An 18,449-nucleotide genomic window follows, 5' to 3' on the forward strand; every position below is an offset into this window, starting at 1 on the left:
TATCATTTTAAAAAAATCTGACATGACAGAAAAAATGAAAAATGCATGAAAAGTAATGTTGCCTCCAAGCATTGACCCATCTTAGGACCTAATAAAAATAATAAAACACTCCTTGAAATGTACTTTTTAGACTTTCCGCTGCTGGTATTCTTTTCCGATATAAAACAGTGGAGCTCTGTAAACACACTGACCTTTAAAGGGTTAAAATAAAACATTTTACAATGTATTTCACAGGCTGAAGTAGCTTTAAAAGACGGAGTCATTTAAAGTGGAAAAAAGTATTATATAGTAATACTTTTACAGCAGTTTTTGGGAGGGTGTCATTTTTCATCCTTAGGGTAAAAAGAGTCAGGATTTTAAGGATCATATAAAGATTAAAACAGCTCAAGCTCTTTTAAGATATTTTACTTTCAGAAATGTGATTTTTTTCATCATTCAGCCTAATTTCCTTAAAATTTACACATCACTGTGTATTTATAATCACATCAAGAGTACTTTAGAACTATGTAGGATTTAGTTGAACATTTCTACTCATGACCATTTTGTTTGAAGGAGATTTGGCTTCAAGGTTTCTGTTGGCATCTGCAGCTGAGATTAAAGGTGCGGGATGAGGTTGTAGGTGTGGGGTTGGCAGTTGTTTTAAACATGACATCACTTTTCAGCTATTTGGGTTCATGGTGCTGGTGAAATTGCCTGGATGAGGCAGTAGGTGGAAGCTTTAGCTCCTGCGATCTGCTTTAATCTGCAAGTGGAGGAGGAAGCTGTAGGTTGTAGGTTGAGGCCGTCGATGGTCCTTAGAACATTCATGTGGTGTAGCAACTGGACTGCGGTTAAATGAGGCCGTAGGTGACGTGCCTGCAGCTCTGTGGGGGTGGAGATTAGACCAGCAGAGGGATGTTATATGTTTTAATGGTCTTTGTAAGAGACTGTTGGATGGGGATCGAACAGTGGACGAGAGGCTGAATGGGGAGGTGGTTTCCTTCCCAGCTCCGTAAACTGCATGAGGGAGCAGGTGGGTGTTATGAGCAGCTGGAGGCAACACATGGCTACTGTAGGTTGGAAGCAGATGTAAATAATAGGTGGTGGGTGGCAGAGGCTGGTACTTCTGCTTGTTTCCTGCTGCTGCCTTGAGTCAGAAAAAAACTGCTGAGGTTCAGATTGGTTACGAGTTGTATCAACACCCTAGATGACTGTAGCTTGAGCTCATGGATCTGATTGTTTTAAGGTGTACAGACTGTATTAACTTCTTATTTGTGTGGACTTTTTACTCTTCTCAAGGATCTACATCACACGGGGGGAATAGATTAATCAAACGTTGGAGTACCTCTAGGTTCAACTTTGGGCTCTCTGTTGTTCCGTTTGTACATTAATGACTTACCCGAAATGTATACACCTACTCAAACGCGCCCAAGGAAAGTGTGATGATATGGCTGCTGAAGAACTCCCAGCTACAACAATTACATCAAATGACAAAATCTAATACAAACTAGACACACACACACACCAACTTTCTGTACACTGAGCTACACAAAAATAGTCAATTGGTAATCCCTAGTTTCCAATTAGTTGCTAGGTTGTGCCGACAAAACTGCTGATGTTGCGTTGCAGACTGCAGATGAGGGTTCAAGTGATGTTCTTCATGTAGACCTGAAAAGCAGAACAGTATCAGTTTCTCTAAATATTTCTAAAGATCTTTTGCAGCAATCATGCAATCATGGGGGGGGGGGGGGGGGGGGGGGAGTAAAGAGGCCTTTAAAGCCTCTTTACTCTTGAACTGCAGGGACCTGGTCAGAATTCATCAGGTCTTTTGAACCTTAATTGTCCTTATAAGTGAACTGAAGTGTATGAAGCTTTAAAATTTTCTACTGCTGAGTTTATAAAATATAAATATCCGAACAAAGGGGGTTTTTTTTTTTTAATATTTAAAGCTGAATCAAAACAAAAGGAAACAAAGAACTACAGTCTTTAATTTTTCATGCATTTTCACTTGTATTTAATAACATTAACAAGTGACAGCAGTGTGACAAATTCATTCTGTTAATCAGCACAAGTCTTTCCCCCCCAAAGAAAACCTTCTTGAACACTAACACGAGTTTAACATTTACATGACTCTTACAACAAGTGTTGTATATAACAGGCTTCTAATAGGCCTACACAGAAAACAATTTCATAAGTGAAATTACAAAAACAAAATTCCTTTTACATTTTAAGGCTGCCAAGGATACAATCTGTAAAATGAGAATCAAAACATTTACTTCAACAAAAAAAAAAAAAAAAAAAAAAAAAAAAAAACCCCAAAAGGTTAAAACACCACAAATGAAAGTCTGCTTTCTTCAAAACAATCCTTTTCTTCAAAGCAACAGGACCCTAAAAGGAAAAATCACAACACTCAACAACTTGGTTTCCTTAAAGTATTCATACCATTTATCAATCACTAGAAACATGTTTGCCTAGTCAGGCTGCAACAATTTGAGTAATTCAATAATAACCAATTCAACACAAATTCTTTGGGGCTTCATTTCATGCACGGCTCTGTGCACGTTTTTGTTTTCAACGCTGTAAACGAGCAATTCACCCACATTTTTTTTTTCAACATATTTAGGAGCAGAGTGTGAATACCAAGCCTCACCACATTAAGCTCACACAGCCCCCAGTTTTTAACATAACCAGCCCTTCGAGTACCCCGAAGAGGAGAGAGAGAGAAAAAAAAAAAAAAAAGTTTCCGCAACTCAGAAAGTCTCTGGTCAACAACAGACACATTATGCCCATATCATGGTCTACACCAGAGATAGTCAAGGGCAGAACCTCTCAGACGCCCATGCCCAAGGTAAGATGTTCTCAAAAGTGCACCTTATGAATTCTGGTTGTGCTTACTGACTGCAAACCGGTTTTATGTGGGACACTGTGCTCAAAAATCTGTCAAAATGTTTTAGTATGACTTTGCTAAGTTACAAAGCCGCACCGCTTTGTAGATTGTCAGAGCATTACGGCCACAGTAGTCAGGAGCCTCAGAATAATGCATAGCATGCTTCAACATAATATTACCATAATGTGTGTAAACTCAGTCACGCAGTAGAACATGGGAATAGAGCAGCTGCAAGACATTAATGAATCAATGGCACGGAAGTGGAGGAAGCAAGACGACTGAGTTGACTAAAGTTTGACTTATCTGACTGTTTTGTTTCGCTTAATGTGCCTTATGGTCCCAAAAAAAAAAAAAAAAAAAAAAAATATATATATAATAATAATAATAATAATAATAATAATAATAATAATAATAATAATATACGGTAACTTATCTGTCTTGTAGAAATGTGCTCCAAATAAGGAACTTGTCTGTATGGAGTGAACATGTAAAGCTGTGGTGTTAAGCCGGGGGGGGGGGAGTTAAACTAGAGTCCTGTCTGTATGCTTCACATTTCACCCTGCTTCTATCAGCATTCACGTCATCAGTGACTGCTTCACTGGCATCCACACATGAGCCATGTAAAAACATTACCTACACGTTTTATAGACTTTATGCTGACACGTTTCTCTCAAATTGTTACAAGTTAACTTTCGTTTCATGTGTACAACGATCAGGCTCTTTCAGTTGTATCCTAGCAAAGTCAAACCTGTGCTTCCTGTTCTTGAGTGAAACCAGGATCGTTTGTGAACATAGAGACTTTACATTCACAAACATGTCTCTTGACTGTAGATTGACAATGATCTGTCTACCTGTTCGAGTGCGTTCATGATTTTGAAAATTTGGTTCTCTTGACCATTGAAATAATTATGTCATTATCCTTCCTATGAACTTCAGGAGTCCAATTACTTTTAATCCCCTGAAAATGGAGGAGTATGTATAAAAATCCTGGCAGCAGCCAGTGGTGAACATCAGCCTCTACACCTTGTTCTCAAGTTGACATCTGACCTTCAGGTCGAGGTCACTCGAGTTATAGTCAACTTTGGACATGTAAAGAGTACGAAGCCCAAACACTTAACTGTTTTAGTTCATTTAATCTTAAAATTCCCTTTAAATGTATGTGTTTAATCAGCGTTGTTTATCATTTATGTTATATGAAGGATAAGACACTACAAGCACATACTACATGCTTTACATCTTCATGTTTTAACAACGAAATAAAGTTCTCTAGTAGACTAAAGTGATTAATTCAACATTATCCATCTATTCTTAAACAGTTCTAATACATCCTTTTTGGAGTTCTATTCACAGCAGTGATGTGAGAATAACTCCTGTGTGGCGCTGCGTCACACCACTTGTAGAAGCACGAGTGTTCAAAGGAAGCTGTTGCGTTGGCTAGAATGTCCGCTTAAAACTACGAGCCATTTAAATAAAAGTTTCTGTAGGAAGCCTTAATTCACATTCAGGAATCTAAAAATCGGCAATGCAAACGGCAGCTAATCTGGTATTTTTAGTACCCTGGTCAGAGGTGAAACAGAAACTACAGATTAGACAGTGGAACGCTCCACCAGAGGGCAGTGCAACAACACTTTTAAAAAGACTCAACTATAGGCTACTTTATGTGATGCACATCCAGTGCTTTGAGAGAAGAAAAAAAGAAATTAAGGGCAATTACATCATTACACACAAAGATTCTATGAAATCAGGCCCAATTAGAATATAGTAGTACTCACACCCTTAATCATTCTGAGATGCTCATTCAGACCACATGAGGGCAACATTTGTACACATTGAGTAATTTTGTACTTCACATATATTTTTAGAATAGTAAAGCAAGAATGATATTTAATCATTCAGGGCCTTTACTAACTTGATTTGATCTGCAGTCAATTACATTCTTGATCATTAAATTCTGATCCCACCAACATTTCATCACTTGCATTTCTGTAAACTGATTTAATATTAGTGTTCAAAACGCAAACCTGGCAGGTGTCCAATATCAGGCCACATCAGCTGCTGTAAACACTGCTTAGCAAGGTTGAGACATCTGTTGGAAGACAAAAAAAAGTTAATGTTCAAGTCCTTACAATGTTAAGCATTTCCTCTGCTGGATAAAAGTCAATTTTTCACTCTTACAGTCCAGGAGGATTACATGTTCATAATTTGATGCACAAACACTGAAAACTGAAGTCTGCTTGTCACAATAGTTCTGTGTACAGCATAATGACATAAGTGCGGGGATAAAACCCTCGCTCTGGCATTATCTAAACCTCTTCACCTAAATTATCCAATCAGATGCTCAGGCACTTGTCAGGACTGCTTGAACCTTTCAGATGTTGGCACTACTCAGAAGACAATCAAATGCTGTGCGCCGATTGTCAGCTGTAATTGAAGAATGTTTCTGCCAGATCATTCGTGGAATTAAACATGTGATTGCCTATTGTTTGCAGGGTTTGTCTTCCAAGAACTGCATAAACATTGCCCATCTTCCTTCTGAAAGGTTACTCCAGCTGTCACTGATATATCAGGGTCAATTCTGTATGCAACTTGATTAATGAAAAAAAATTACAATAAACCCCTGATTTACTTTGTGTACTTGGTTTCCCCCCCACACACACACAACTTGTGCATTCTGACTTAGTTGTTAAATTATGCCAGTGTAATGTGTTGAGCTTTTATTTGGCCAATTTTAGAGATGTGCCGTTTTTAGATTTTTTTTTTTTTTTTTTTTTAAATTAGGTCACACACACACACACACACACACACACACACACACACACACACACACACAATTTCATGTCACTTATCTACTAGTCTTTATTTTAACCCCACTACTGTGTGTCCCAAGGGAGGACGGAGTACAGGCTATGGGGTCAAAAGTGACCAGAGTCACCATGTCAACAAGCACACTGCTGCATTTCAGCATGAGCAGAGTTCTTGGTTTTGCCTCATGGGACTCAACTGAAAATTCTAATCTTAGCTATAGACCTGCAGATGTGTGCACTGTTGCACTTAAAAACAAAAACAAAAAAAACAAAAACATAAGTAGTAAGCCTCAAATCAGATGAGTAATCCAGACTGAGGTTCCCTCTCTTTTTGACTGACAGGCTGAACACCGACCCCTGAAAACATGAAGTACATTGATGAGTTACCGCAGGCTGATCAGGAGCTACTTGGATGATGAACTGGTATGTTGGCATCACACAGTGCTGCAACATCAGTCTGGTCATCTCTCCATCGTCTGTCACCGGTTCAGGGGGTAAAATGAATCCATCATCAATTTGTTCCTCTGACATGCTCAGCAACTGGCAGGGAGAAAGAGCACAGTTAGATAAAACATTCATTTCTGGGAACAGTGACTGGTCAACTGTAGTAAAGCAAGACCAACTAAACCAGAACAACAATCAAATGAGATGGTAAAAAGTGTGACTGTTCATTTAGCACTTTCCTGGAAAAGCTGCACTTCATGTTGGATACGATAGCTCACCCTAACACACTGGAAAAGTCTCCACTAACAGATATAATTTCATTTAATATGCTAATATTTTGTAATAAATATCTATATACTTTTGACAGTGAGCTGATGTAGTTTTATGTTTTGCTCAGGAATGAATGGTTTATTGCTGCTTGTGGCTTTATGAAAAAAAAATAAAATGTATTAACCCTCCGGGTTTGTTCAAAATCACTAACCTTCCAGCCAACAGATAAGGTCTGTAATTTTTATTATTTTCATGTTTTTTTTTTTTAAACCCTTCTTTCTGCATAAAGCTTTTAACTAACTTCAGTTCTTTTCATAAATATAAGATAGTTATTACTTTTTACATTTTTAACCCTTTAAACACCAGTTTGTCCACTGCACTAGCTGGAAGACAACCTCAAAGCAAAAACATAAAAACTCCCTCTCAGCTTGCTCGTGGCCAAAAACGGGCACCCCTTGTTTAAGTCTACAAAAGGCTATAAAATTGGTGGCCATTTAGAAGTCAGCCATCTTGGATACAACTCCCCCCCCCCCCCCCCCCATAGGAAGAGGGCCATGTGACACAAACTTATTGGTAATGTCACAAGAAAAACAATGGTGTGCTTGGTTTCAACGGCCAACTTCTAAATGGCCACCACCCGTCTTGAGGAGTTTGCCCCCCCCCCTTCACAAATACTAATGTGCCACAAACAGGACTTTAATATCACCAACCATTCCCATTTTATTACAGTGTATCCATATAAATGGCCCACCCTGTACACCTGGTGCAAGGGGCTGCTGTTCCAATCCTGGAGGTGTGCCTTTTGCACCTTCTTCTCATTTCATTGGTGGGGTGTGGGTCACACCTGTTCAGACTACTGTATCTTGGGATCAATGGCAGAAGTGGCTGAGAATCAGGGACAAGGGTGTCTTGCAGCTGTTGAGGTCACCAGCATGTGCCCCAGCTCTCCCAGGATCGCTCTTCATTTGTAGAGCACTCCCCCACTTCAGTGAAGTTGTTTCCGGCAGGACAAAGGCATCATATCCCAAGACATCCAGGAGATTGGAGAAAAGAGCCAGCAGCTAGTTTTCCTTCAACAACTTGAGGTGCCAACATCCTCTCCAAGTTATCTAAGCTGTATTTGTGTCTATTGTAGTCCAGGATTGCTTCTTGTTTCTAGGCATCCTCTATTCCCCATCACTGACTGCTGGTTCCTTGTGTGTTGCTGTCAAAAGAAGCACATTCCTCCGTTGCTTTGGCATGTGGTAGTTTTGGTGAAGCCAAAGACAGACAAAATCTTCCTCTGTTGCATCTGGAGGAGCTGGGGAGGAAGCTCTGGGTTGTTTCCCCTGTGCCAGTTTTCATCTGAGGAGTTCCTCAGTGCCAAGGTGCCCGAAGGAAAGACGTTGTCCTCAGAGCTCCTCCGTCAGTTGGAGTCTGAATCAGAATACTTTATTGATCCCTGGGGGAAATTATTGAATGTCTGAACCCCTTTCCCTTTTTTACTTCCTGAGAACTTCCAGTGTTGTCATCCAACATGCTACGTATTGCTTCATTCTGGTTCAGGCTCACATCTCCACTTCATCTATAATCCTCCAATCCTCACACCTTTGCCTCCCGTGCAGGTTTGTAAGGGTGCACAGCAGCTAAAAGATCTCCTTTGTTATAAAAAAAGTCAAAAGTATATCTCAGGCTGCTAGTGCAGGGAACTGCATACAGGGTGACATCTGGTTTGATACCAGTGGGTACTGGATTGTAGAGCAGTCTCTCTTCAGTAGTGGGACCCACATGGTTTTCCTTTCATGAGGGATCCACTCAGTCACCGGCTCCTCGGTCTCAGAAAATGCTCCTATGTTCTTTTCCATCAGCTGCTCGGCCTCCACCTCCATGCCCCCAAACCCCAATCCTCCCCCAAAGAAGAGGATTCACACACTGGCTAGTACTCATCTTCAGTGGTGATGCAGTCAGCCTCTTTGGAGATTGTCCCCTCATCTTCTGGAGAGGAAGTTTCTTCATCTTGGGCAGATGTCTCTTCTTCAAGGGCAGAGCACTGCTTTCCGTCCTTGCTCTCTGACCAGATCATATAGACAGTGCTTGAAGCAGTGATGACCTTCTTGCCATATTGCCAGAATAAATGATCTGGAAGCTGTTAGGCTTACTTTCAGCAAAGAGTTTCTCAATGCAAAGAATGGGGATAGGCGTTAATGGCTAACGCACTAACCTGAAATCAACCCAACAGACATGCAAATGCAAAACTAAACTGCAGGAACTTAGGCCAAAGCACTAGTATGTATGTGACGCTCCATTTAATGATGTATGCACATTCTGAATGTGGATTAGCACCATTAGTAGGTTGATACAACAGCGTCCCTTTACTGAAGAAACAGACACCACTTACATCATCCACTCGCCAAAAGTCACTACCAAGGCCTTCAGTCTGACTGTAGGCGATTGCATTCTTTAAGAAATCAGTCCCACTGCCATCATCCTAAAATAAACGAAAACAAAACACAGATCAACATTTCACAATAAGTGGTAGTGTTGCTCTTGGAAAACAATACACTTGTCATTTCAGAGAGTCCTGCCGAGCGCAGTACTTACACTTTCAGTTTCCTGCAAAACTGCAAGCAGCAGTCGAATGTATTCTGTGGCAGCTTTGAGTGTGTCCACTTTGCTGGGCTTTCGGTCTGGTCGCATCAGTGGCACCATCCTTTTCAAGCGAGAGAACATGGTATTCAAGTTCCTGATCTGCAACGAAGAGAGGCTGAAGTGCTTTAGCAAACACTGAAAACTGTAGGATTTGAAGCAGGAGCGATTGTCACAATTTGATACTCTTGTAGAAATTTAAGCCCTGTGGGAGCAAATCCCGGTTTAAACTAAAGTATTCATACTTATTTGATTGTAAGCAGCACTGAGTTGTATACAGACTTGTCAATTTTGAAATACAAAAAGGTAGTTTTTAATTAAACACAAAGGCAACTTTCAGCACCCCAGCAGGACTACTTATGCAAATATCAGCGCTATTATTATCATCATCATTATTTATTCTAATAATATTGTTCAAACATCCAAAAACAACATCTCTAATATAACAACGAAGGAGAACTGCATTTCCAAGAAACTTAGTCCATTTCAGACCATTTAATGCCAGGATGCATTCATAAAGCGGTCATGCTTAGCACTTAATACACAGCTGCTAAAAAACCCAAGATGCAGGCCTTCGAGCGAACTTCAGCGCCAAACAATGTGCCTTAATGGTGTAGTGCAGCTCTGTGTAAAACATTAGCCGAGGACTCCTTGTAGGGCGGAGTGGCACAGATTAAGTGGGGGGGAATTACTTTATTGAGAGTCGAAATGTTTACATTAAACTTGCAATTCTGCTTGGACAATAAAGTCGTCAGTCTATTTTGAGAAATTAGCAGCAAATTATTCCCAAAATGAACAATAACATTATTTTTCCAGCTAGCATCGTTAGCTGTGAGGTTGCTAACAGCTTCCCTCCTTGAGTGAGCCGTTAACCCTTGGAAGGTCCTTAAAAACATCCTTATTTGGTCCTAGAGCCAAAAATCGACCACACCATAAAAAGTGCTATAATATTATATTTTTTCTCACTTTAAATTACTTTTAAAACTACTTCTCCCTGAAATATTCATATAAAGTTTTCACACACACACACACACACACACACACACACACACACACACACACACAAAAATATCATTTTTTGTTGTAACTCCCAAACTCAATGGTAATGTAACAATACTTTTTCAAACGACAACGTCAGCACTTTTCGTACTCAGGACAGCGAAAGTGTTTCTGTGCGCACTTTGGCACACGGCGAGTCAGACCTGTACGCTGGAGCGTCCGGAGCCTAGTCATTGTCCGCCAGTTTGTCGAAATCCTCCAATGGCTGTTCCAATCGATCTCCTCTTCGCTCACAATTTGCAGATAATTGGTGTCGCTACGTGATCCATTAACAGTGTGAGCTGAAAGCATCTCCGTTTTCTGCTCAATGCGCGTCTATTTAGAAATGCGGTATCTTAGCTTTCCATCAATGACTAATTCCAGGTCATTCAACCGCAGCTGTATTTAAAAAAAAATGATTTTTAAGGGGAAAATAAAATCCAATTTGCTTTTAGTTCTTGCTTTTATATTCAATTTGTTTGCATTGGAGTGTGCCTGTCTGGCCATCAAAATACTTTTGAAAAAAAAGTGTGTCTTTTTTTTATTATTTTATTTATTTATTTTATTTTTTTGACATAAAGACCTTTTTTTTTTTTTTTAAACATAAAGGTCATTGATAGTGACACAACACCACTCCCCCCCTTTTTAAAGCAGAAAGACATGCTCAAAATCTGAATCTTTGGCTTGAGTTCGTTCAATGCTGAAATATGAAGGGCGCCACCTGGTGGACAACTAAAAAAATTAAATTTTAAGGCCCGGACTCTAAAGTGTCCCCCTCACTTTGACGATGGCACTACATTTAGTTATGAAAAATGAAATGAAAAATAGCGTTTATAATGGTTTTCAATGGGCCGTTTTTTGGCTCTAGGACCAAAGGTGGATGCATATTTGTAGCTTATTTTAAGCTAATTTAATGAACTCAGACCGCAATTCTAAAAATGTTTTTTAAAAAAAAATGTTTGGCAAATTTGGCTATATTCTATTCAACACAGTGAAAATGGCTTGAAATTAAAAAACACAGTGGATGAAAAATGGCTCCAGGACCCTCTTTCTAAGGGTTTGCTACCAGTCCTTCATTTGTGGTTATGAGTTACTTTTTAAAACACTCACTCTCATTCGTTCCTTGGCGTTGACCAACTCTCGTTTTTTCACAGTTTGGCTGAAGTCCTCGGCCACGAAGTATAAATTGTCCCGTCCTCGTTTGAACTTCTCGATGTTGCAGTAGACAGGGAGCGCGGACTCGCCCGTCAGCCGCTTCAAAATGTCACTCATGGATTCCTCCTCCGGTACCTTCATTTTAACGAGTACCGTTTGATAAAAATAAGCTACCACCTGGTCGATTTAATTCTTTATCGTGGCGCCATGTAAAAGAGAACAGCGAGAGGCCTCTGGCGTGGCGGAGGATCACACCTGCGTCAGGAGGGTTTTAATTAGAGTCAGGTGTTGTGCCAAAAAGGACTTCCGGTATTTTCCACACTGAAAAAAAAAGAAATTTTGAGCAGGAAAGAACATTCCTGTTACATAGAAGCCGCTATCAGTTTGGGGTAAATGGACTTTTATATATCCTTTATTTACCAGGGGAAAGTCTCACTGACATTAAAAGTTTATTATTTAAGAGTGACCAAGTGGGCAGCAGAAATTATAATGAATTTAACATAATAGTGCTATCAAGATATTCATAGGCTGGTTGAATATACTTTAGGTACAATAACACAGAGTCATAAAGATACTTGCAAACTTGGTAATTTCTTCATATGTAGTTTTTCATAAATCCAGTTGACTTCAGTCCTTTTTCCAACATAAGCAAAACATCACACAGAAAAAAAAAAGATATTTGCCAAACATATCCATGATGATCAAGTCATTTTAAGCCAGAGAGAACATCCCTGTCTGAGAAATAAGTGCCTCCTTCACACTTCCATAGCTTTATTTTGGTGTCTGATCACTACCATGACCCATTACTGACGGCATTATTCACACAACAGGTTGCTTGTTAATATGTCAACAAGCGATCTGTTGTTATCTCTTTAGCATAATCTGGAAACCTCCCTCAAATATAAAAACATTTCACTGCTGAAATCCACACAATGACTTTTTAAACAGTAGTCTGGAGAATTAATAGAGGCCTGCTTTTCTCACACCAGGGAGACGTTTAAAATAAAAACATATTCAATTAAAGCTCCATTCTGACAATGTGTCACATCAAAACATATCTTTTCAGATTTTACAAATTGCTTTCATGTTCACACCTCGGCATCTTTATTGTCTTTAGGGCAAGTCAGACAACTTTACACTGCCTCAAGCAAACCCTCAGCTTAATGTCAGATGTCTCCTGTCTGCTTTAACTCCTCCACCTCCACAGCTGCTTTTCTGGGAAGATTTTTCTGCCGGTTCCCATTGTTCATGTAAATCAAAAGTTTCGGATGCTCTTTCACCTCCAACAGTCAAATCCCAGTTAAGCTTTTCTCAAAGCTTCTACTTTCTTCACATAAAGAGGAACTTTCACAAGTATAGCCACAGAATTCTTCTCAGCTGTTTAAACTCTTTTTTTTTGGCAAATCTTTAATAAATGACAGAAAATCATACTGAGATCCCTGTTTCACACCATGAAAACAGTCCTGTGAGATATTCAGGATGGTGCTGGCTATCCCAGCTGCCAGTGATGTACACTGGATAGGTTACATGTCTATCACACAGTATTGTCATGGTCCTGGGTCGTGCGACCCAGTGTTTTGTGTTTAGTCTATTTTGATGTTTATTGTTTGTTTAGGTTCATTAAGTTATTCTAGCTCGTTTGTAATTATATTACCCTTGTGTTAAGTCTCCCTTGCCCTTCATGTCTGTGTGTCTTATGTTGCCAAGTTCATGTTGTCATTTCTGTCATCTTCCCCTGTACTCAGTCTCCCTGGTTCGTGCATCTACCTGTCATGAGTCATGTCTGCGTGGTTATGTTTAGTTCATGTCATGTCTAATCTCCATGTTTCCTGTTTTACTTTGAAAGTCTGTATTCAATGTCAGTGTATTTAGTTTCACTTCTCCTGTCCTGTCTTTAGGTTCATGTGTGTCAGCTGTGATCCCATGTGTGGCCACTTCCCCTGATCATCCCTCATGTGTGTTTAGTCTCTGTGTTTCATACAGTCTGTGTCGCGTCGTCTGTGTTCCCACGGTCGGTCTTTGCAGTTATCACCATAGTCTCTGAGTCTTCTTAGTTTGTCACAGTACTAGTTTTCCCAGTTTAGTTATAGTCTAGTTTAGTCACGCTATCCCTGTTGTGTTTGTACACTTTGTCTTCAGCCATAATAAAGGCTCGCTTTCTGTTAAGTTCACTCCCGTCTACTCACTTGTGTACGCACCTGGGTCCATCACACACCACCACACGGCCTGTCTCCGCAGACCGTGACAAGTATAACATAATATACAATATAATAGAAAGCTATATATCTCTAAATGAATACAACATTTGTACAATTTAAAAACGTTAACTTCCTGTAGGCTTCTCATCAACCACCATGGTCTCCATGCCATTATGGGAAAAGATTGTAAATGTACGCAATTCCCTAGAATGTAGAATGAAAATGGTTATTTTTAAAATGAATTCATTATTATTTTCTAAGATAACTGAAAATGCAACGTTCGGGTGAACACAATCAGCTTTCTGGGAATTCATATTTTTTCTTTCAGTTGATAACTTTGTCATTACAACCAAGCACTGCAATTAACGGTTAACCTTTTTAAGATATGAAAACTCAAAGGAAAATACAGCCTGAGTAAATAACAGGTTTGATAAAAGTCCCTTTAGAGGAATCTAAAGCTTGATTATATTCAAGCTTTAGATTTCTTTTTAAGGCAAACAATTATGTGCTTGTCTTTATGCTAATGTTAGGCTTGGAAACACTCAGAAATTAGCTTGTTAAATAGGAAGGCCTGTGACTCTGGGCTGGTTTAAGCTTTTCAATAAAAGGCTGTGAGGCCTGCCATACTTCAGTGTATTTAACTGCTGCACTCGACAGTGCATAATTACAATAAGCTATTTTCACTATAAGAAAAGACCAGAGTCCTCCAGTCCAACAGCCCATTTCAACAGGGGAAGGGACACTCGCCCCACAAGTCATTCATCACATGTTCAATCCATAACTATGTTTTTCATCAAATTTCTCTGTGAAAGCAGGTAAGTGTAAGCATGAATCCTGATTTGCTGCAGTCTTTTTTGGTCTTCATTCACTCAGAGAAGCACATATCTATGTCCTTTAATCTCCCATCAGAAGAGAAAATAGGCAGATCGTGAGTATAAACTGTACTTAATGTATCTAGTCCTATTTTCTTGCAGAGTGATGTGAGATATCCAATAAAACTGCATCAGGGATTGCTGATTCAGCAGGAGTGAGCACATGACTTGTACTGCTAAGAGAGTCTAAAACAAAGGAAGTAACCGCCTTTTACTTCATGGGCCACCAAGGCATAACATCCCATATGAAAAGAGCACCCCTCTTTGTTTATATTTAATAAGTTTACAGCAAAGGTGTCAAATATAAGGCCTGGGGGCCATAATTGGCCTAGGAAAGGCTCCAATCTGGTCCACTAAATGGCTTTGTAAAATTTAACGTAGGGCATAGATTTTGGACTGTTAACTCTATTTTCATAAGTATAATTGTATATATTCTGTCTCAAGCTCTCAATTTACCGGTTGATCTACGTCTCTACCCTCACCTATGGTCACGAGCTGTGGGTAGTGACGGAAAGAACGAGATTGTGGATATAAGCGGCGGAAATTAGCTTCCTCTGAAGGGTGGCTGGCCTCTCCCTTAGAGATAGGGTGAGAAGTTTGGCTATTTGGGAGGGGGTCAGAGTAGAGCCGCTGCTCCTTCACATCGAAAGGACCCAGTGTCCCACTGGGAGGAGGCCCCAGGGCAGACCCAGGACACGCTGGAGAGATTACATCTCTCGGCTGGCCTGGGAACTCCTTGATGTTCCCCCGGACAAGCTGGAGGAGGTGACTGGGGAGAGGGAGAACTGGGCTTCTCTGCTTGGGCTGCTGCCCCCCAAGTCCCAGCCCCGGATAATCGGAAGAAGATGGATGGATGGATGGATGGATAGTTTCCTTAATGGTTAGAGTGTTTAACAGTAAACAACCATGTCTAATTGTATCAAGAGAATCAACCTGTCTTCAACAAAACCCTTAACGTACAGCCTTTTTTTCCGTTGCTATTCATGTGTAAAGTGTTCTTGGGTTTCTTGAAAGGCCTTATACAAATTTAAGTCATTATTATTTTTATAATACTCCACCTCACCTGACCATAAAAGCAGGTCTAGAAGATCCTGGAGTGAATTAGCACTTCCTGGGTGTAATCCTGTAGATGGCAAATTGCAGTATGAAGGAGAGCTAAGAAACAGATTAAATCAAATGCAAATCTTAAAAATAAAAACTTCAAACATTAGGGGGAAGGAAGGTCTCTGCAAGTCTGCACGAAAAGAATCTGAGTAAGCTGTATGAAAATGGAGGAATGGTGTTTTTTCAGTTATATTTCCTGTGCTTTTCAGTGTTTTGCCAGTCAGAGAAAAACTGACAGCTACCCTTTGAGAAATTGCACTTTTAGGATGATCAATAAATCACAGCAGCAACAATTAAATATACAAAGTAAACCGAAAGCAAGGATTTAACTGTGTGTGTGTGTGTGTGTGTGTGTGTGTGTGCGTGTGTGTGTGCGTGCGTGCGTGTGTGTTTCCAGAACAGTCATTGTTATCCGAGAAAACAAATCCTCTTCAAACTCATTATAATGACATTCAGTGTTGAATTGCTCATATTGGTCCATAACCACACAGAAACATTTGATTAAGTGAAGATTAAGACATGATTAGGAGAAGTTGAACCCCAAAGGGAACATCTGAGTGCTGTAGCTGCACTAACGTACAAAACAAATGTTAGAACAGTCGAATAATTAGCCAATGAAACAAACACAACAACAAGGGATAAAGAGAGGAGACATAAGAGGTTATTAGTATAAAACCCCATTATCTTTGATCCTACCAGAACAACAAACTGGACTGGGTGAACAGAGCGTCTGTACAGGTTTGGGGCAGACGCCACTCAGTAACTTTGTTTTTGCACCACTGTGGAAAGCTGCAGTGTGCATGAATGGAACCAAACTCTTGATTTGGATGGTTTCATGTCTTCTGCCTCTTGTTATTATTAACACGGAAAGTTATGCTGTTTAGACTCCATGGTTCGGGCTCTCAATTTAAATTTAACTGAGAATAAATTATTATTAAATGATTACACAATGCACTCACACATTACCATTTAGATCATTATAATAATAAGCCAAAGTCAGCTCTATCAGTGTGCATTTATAAACACTAAGTGGAGTTGCCATTATGTTAACATTAGAGCAGATGTAAACATTTTTACTCAATATTGAACTCTTGCAAAGCTGATTTGCATTATATCAGCACTGCAGGGAGTCAGTTTTTGATACCCCATCTACTCCCATACTGGACTGGACTTCTACTTGCGTCAAGTGCATGGCTGCTGGAAAGCAACTGCAATTTTATCTACATCGCACACTTCACTATATGTAAACTGATTATGCTTAAAATAGAAGTTAAAAACACAAACACTGTGGAGGCTTTAAAATGCCAGTAAACACAACAACTACACACAGCTCCTGAGTGTAAACCAATGTGCATCAATACATGTCCTCTGCTTTGTATTAATTTATTATATGACATCATTATTAGCTATAAACACTGGGTTCTACATAGCCATGCTATTTTGCCAAGTGAACAAATGCACTTACCAATCAGAGCTTGAGTTTTATAAATGTGCTGCAGATCAGTACTCGGATAGGACATGATATTGGACAGAGTGTCAGAGTCATGAGAATTACACCAGGATGTGGTGGATGACAAAAAAAAATCTTGTTATCAATGATAAAATGAGCTCCAACAATATTTAAGCAGCTATACTGTTTTAGATGTGACTGAGGATATTTCAAAATTAAAGCCACTCACTGTAAGTGCTCCAGCAACAGTTCAAGTTTCACCACACTTCCTTCTCAAGGTTGGCAAGAGACACTTCTCACAACCTTCCACCCTGTTCTCTGAAAACTGTTAAAACAAAATCAGCTTTTCAAGCATGTTTGCTCATACTGATCTACTAATCCTGATACTGATACTTTTAACCTATAAAGGCAGCTTATGTAGGGTGGGGCAGAGTGCCATGATTCACGAAATGAATCATCATCAATTTCCAAATTCAAAACACATTTTAAGGTTCAGACATTTTTATGGTGCATGTTTGATGTATATTTGTAAATTTTTATATTTTATGTACATTTTTCACTTGCATAAAAATAATACAATAATACAATTCAGTGAGCTACACACTGAACTTAGAGGATGGAGACAAAGCATGAATCTTATTGTGCTAGTATCGATCTGACACCAGTACTAATGTTTGTATGGATACTGTCGATATTTGGATCGATCATGTTTGTCTACAATCAAGTACTTTCACACAAACATAAAAAACTACAGGTAACTGTGGCAATCACCTCACAACCAAAGCAATCACTGAGAGGGTTTTTTGTGCAGCAGGCAAACTCTGCTATCAAAATAAAACAGGAAATAACTAACTAAACACTAACACTCACAAACCTGACATACAGAGATGTGAGGCTAAAGGTTTGGAAAATAACATAGGCGACTACACAAAGTAAACCGAACCCAGAATACTAATGTCAGCTTGAACTGAAATAAAGACCTCTAGATATAAATGTACATGAAAGTCAAATACAAACAATAAACTAACTAAGAAACAAATACATGTCCATGAAAAGTCAAAGCTCTTTTGCCTCAGGCCATGAAAATGAAATATACTTTTATTTAATCACACAGACAAAAGCAAAAGGTAGAATGTCTGAAGGTCTCAAATAACTGAATAAAAAGCACAAGTTGTTTAAAGAGTCCTCTCCCTGCTTTGGGTTGCGAAAAGAGGCACAAATAAGAGAAAGGAAGAAAGCCTGCAGTGCTTCATCCATTTGTCAGATTGTTTGTTTGTCCCCGGCATATCTCCTTCTCTTTTATGGGATTTTATTTTATGTTTTTTTTTCTTTTTTCATTTTGGCCTTGGTTTATTCTAAGACTTTTGACTAAATGCCTTTCATTGACTAAACTCACCAAAGAGTCCTATTTTTGTGTCCTCTCTACAGCAGTCCATCAGACATATCTGACATATACTGTGATTTATTAAGCAGATTTCCCCCTTTCGGATTTTTCCAGTGCAACAAAACATAAAATAAGGATAAAAAAAAATCAGCAAACTTAGAAAAAATTGTGGTTTCTCACACGCCATCTGAAATGTCTGTTCTCCTCTGCCTCCACCTACAGCTCTTCTTACAGGCTCT

General features: G+C 39.4%; 1 protein-coding gene across 1 annotated transcript; it reads right to left on the reverse strand.

Annotated features, from left to right (window-relative positions):
• Positions 1 to 1,938: 1,938 nt before the first annotated feature.
• Positions 1,939 to 11,499, reverse strand: figla (folliculogenesis specific bHLH transcription factor). Its single transcript, XM_082556182.1, has 6 exons — positions 11,158 to 11,499; positions 8,965 to 9,111; positions 8,762 to 8,851; positions 6,058 to 6,210; positions 4,888 to 4,952; positions 1,939 to 2,367 (listed from the first exon to the last, which is right to left on the reverse strand). Exons 1-5 carry the CDS (start codon positions 11,341 to 11,343, stop codon positions 4,935 to 4,937), a joined length of 594 nt encoding a protein of 197 aa, XP_082412308.1. The 5' UTR covers positions 11,344 to 11,499; the 3' UTR covers positions 1,939 to 2,367; positions 4,888 to 4,934.
• Positions 11,500 to 18,449: the final 6,950 nt, after the last annotated feature.

This window comes from Aulonocara stuartgranti, assembly GCF_965226115.1.
Source record: "Aulonocara stuartgranti genome assembly, chromosome: 12".
Classification (NCBI taxonomy): domain Eukaryota; kingdom Metazoa; phylum Chordata; class Actinopteri; order Cichliformes; family Cichlidae; genus Aulonocara; species Aulonocara stuartgranti.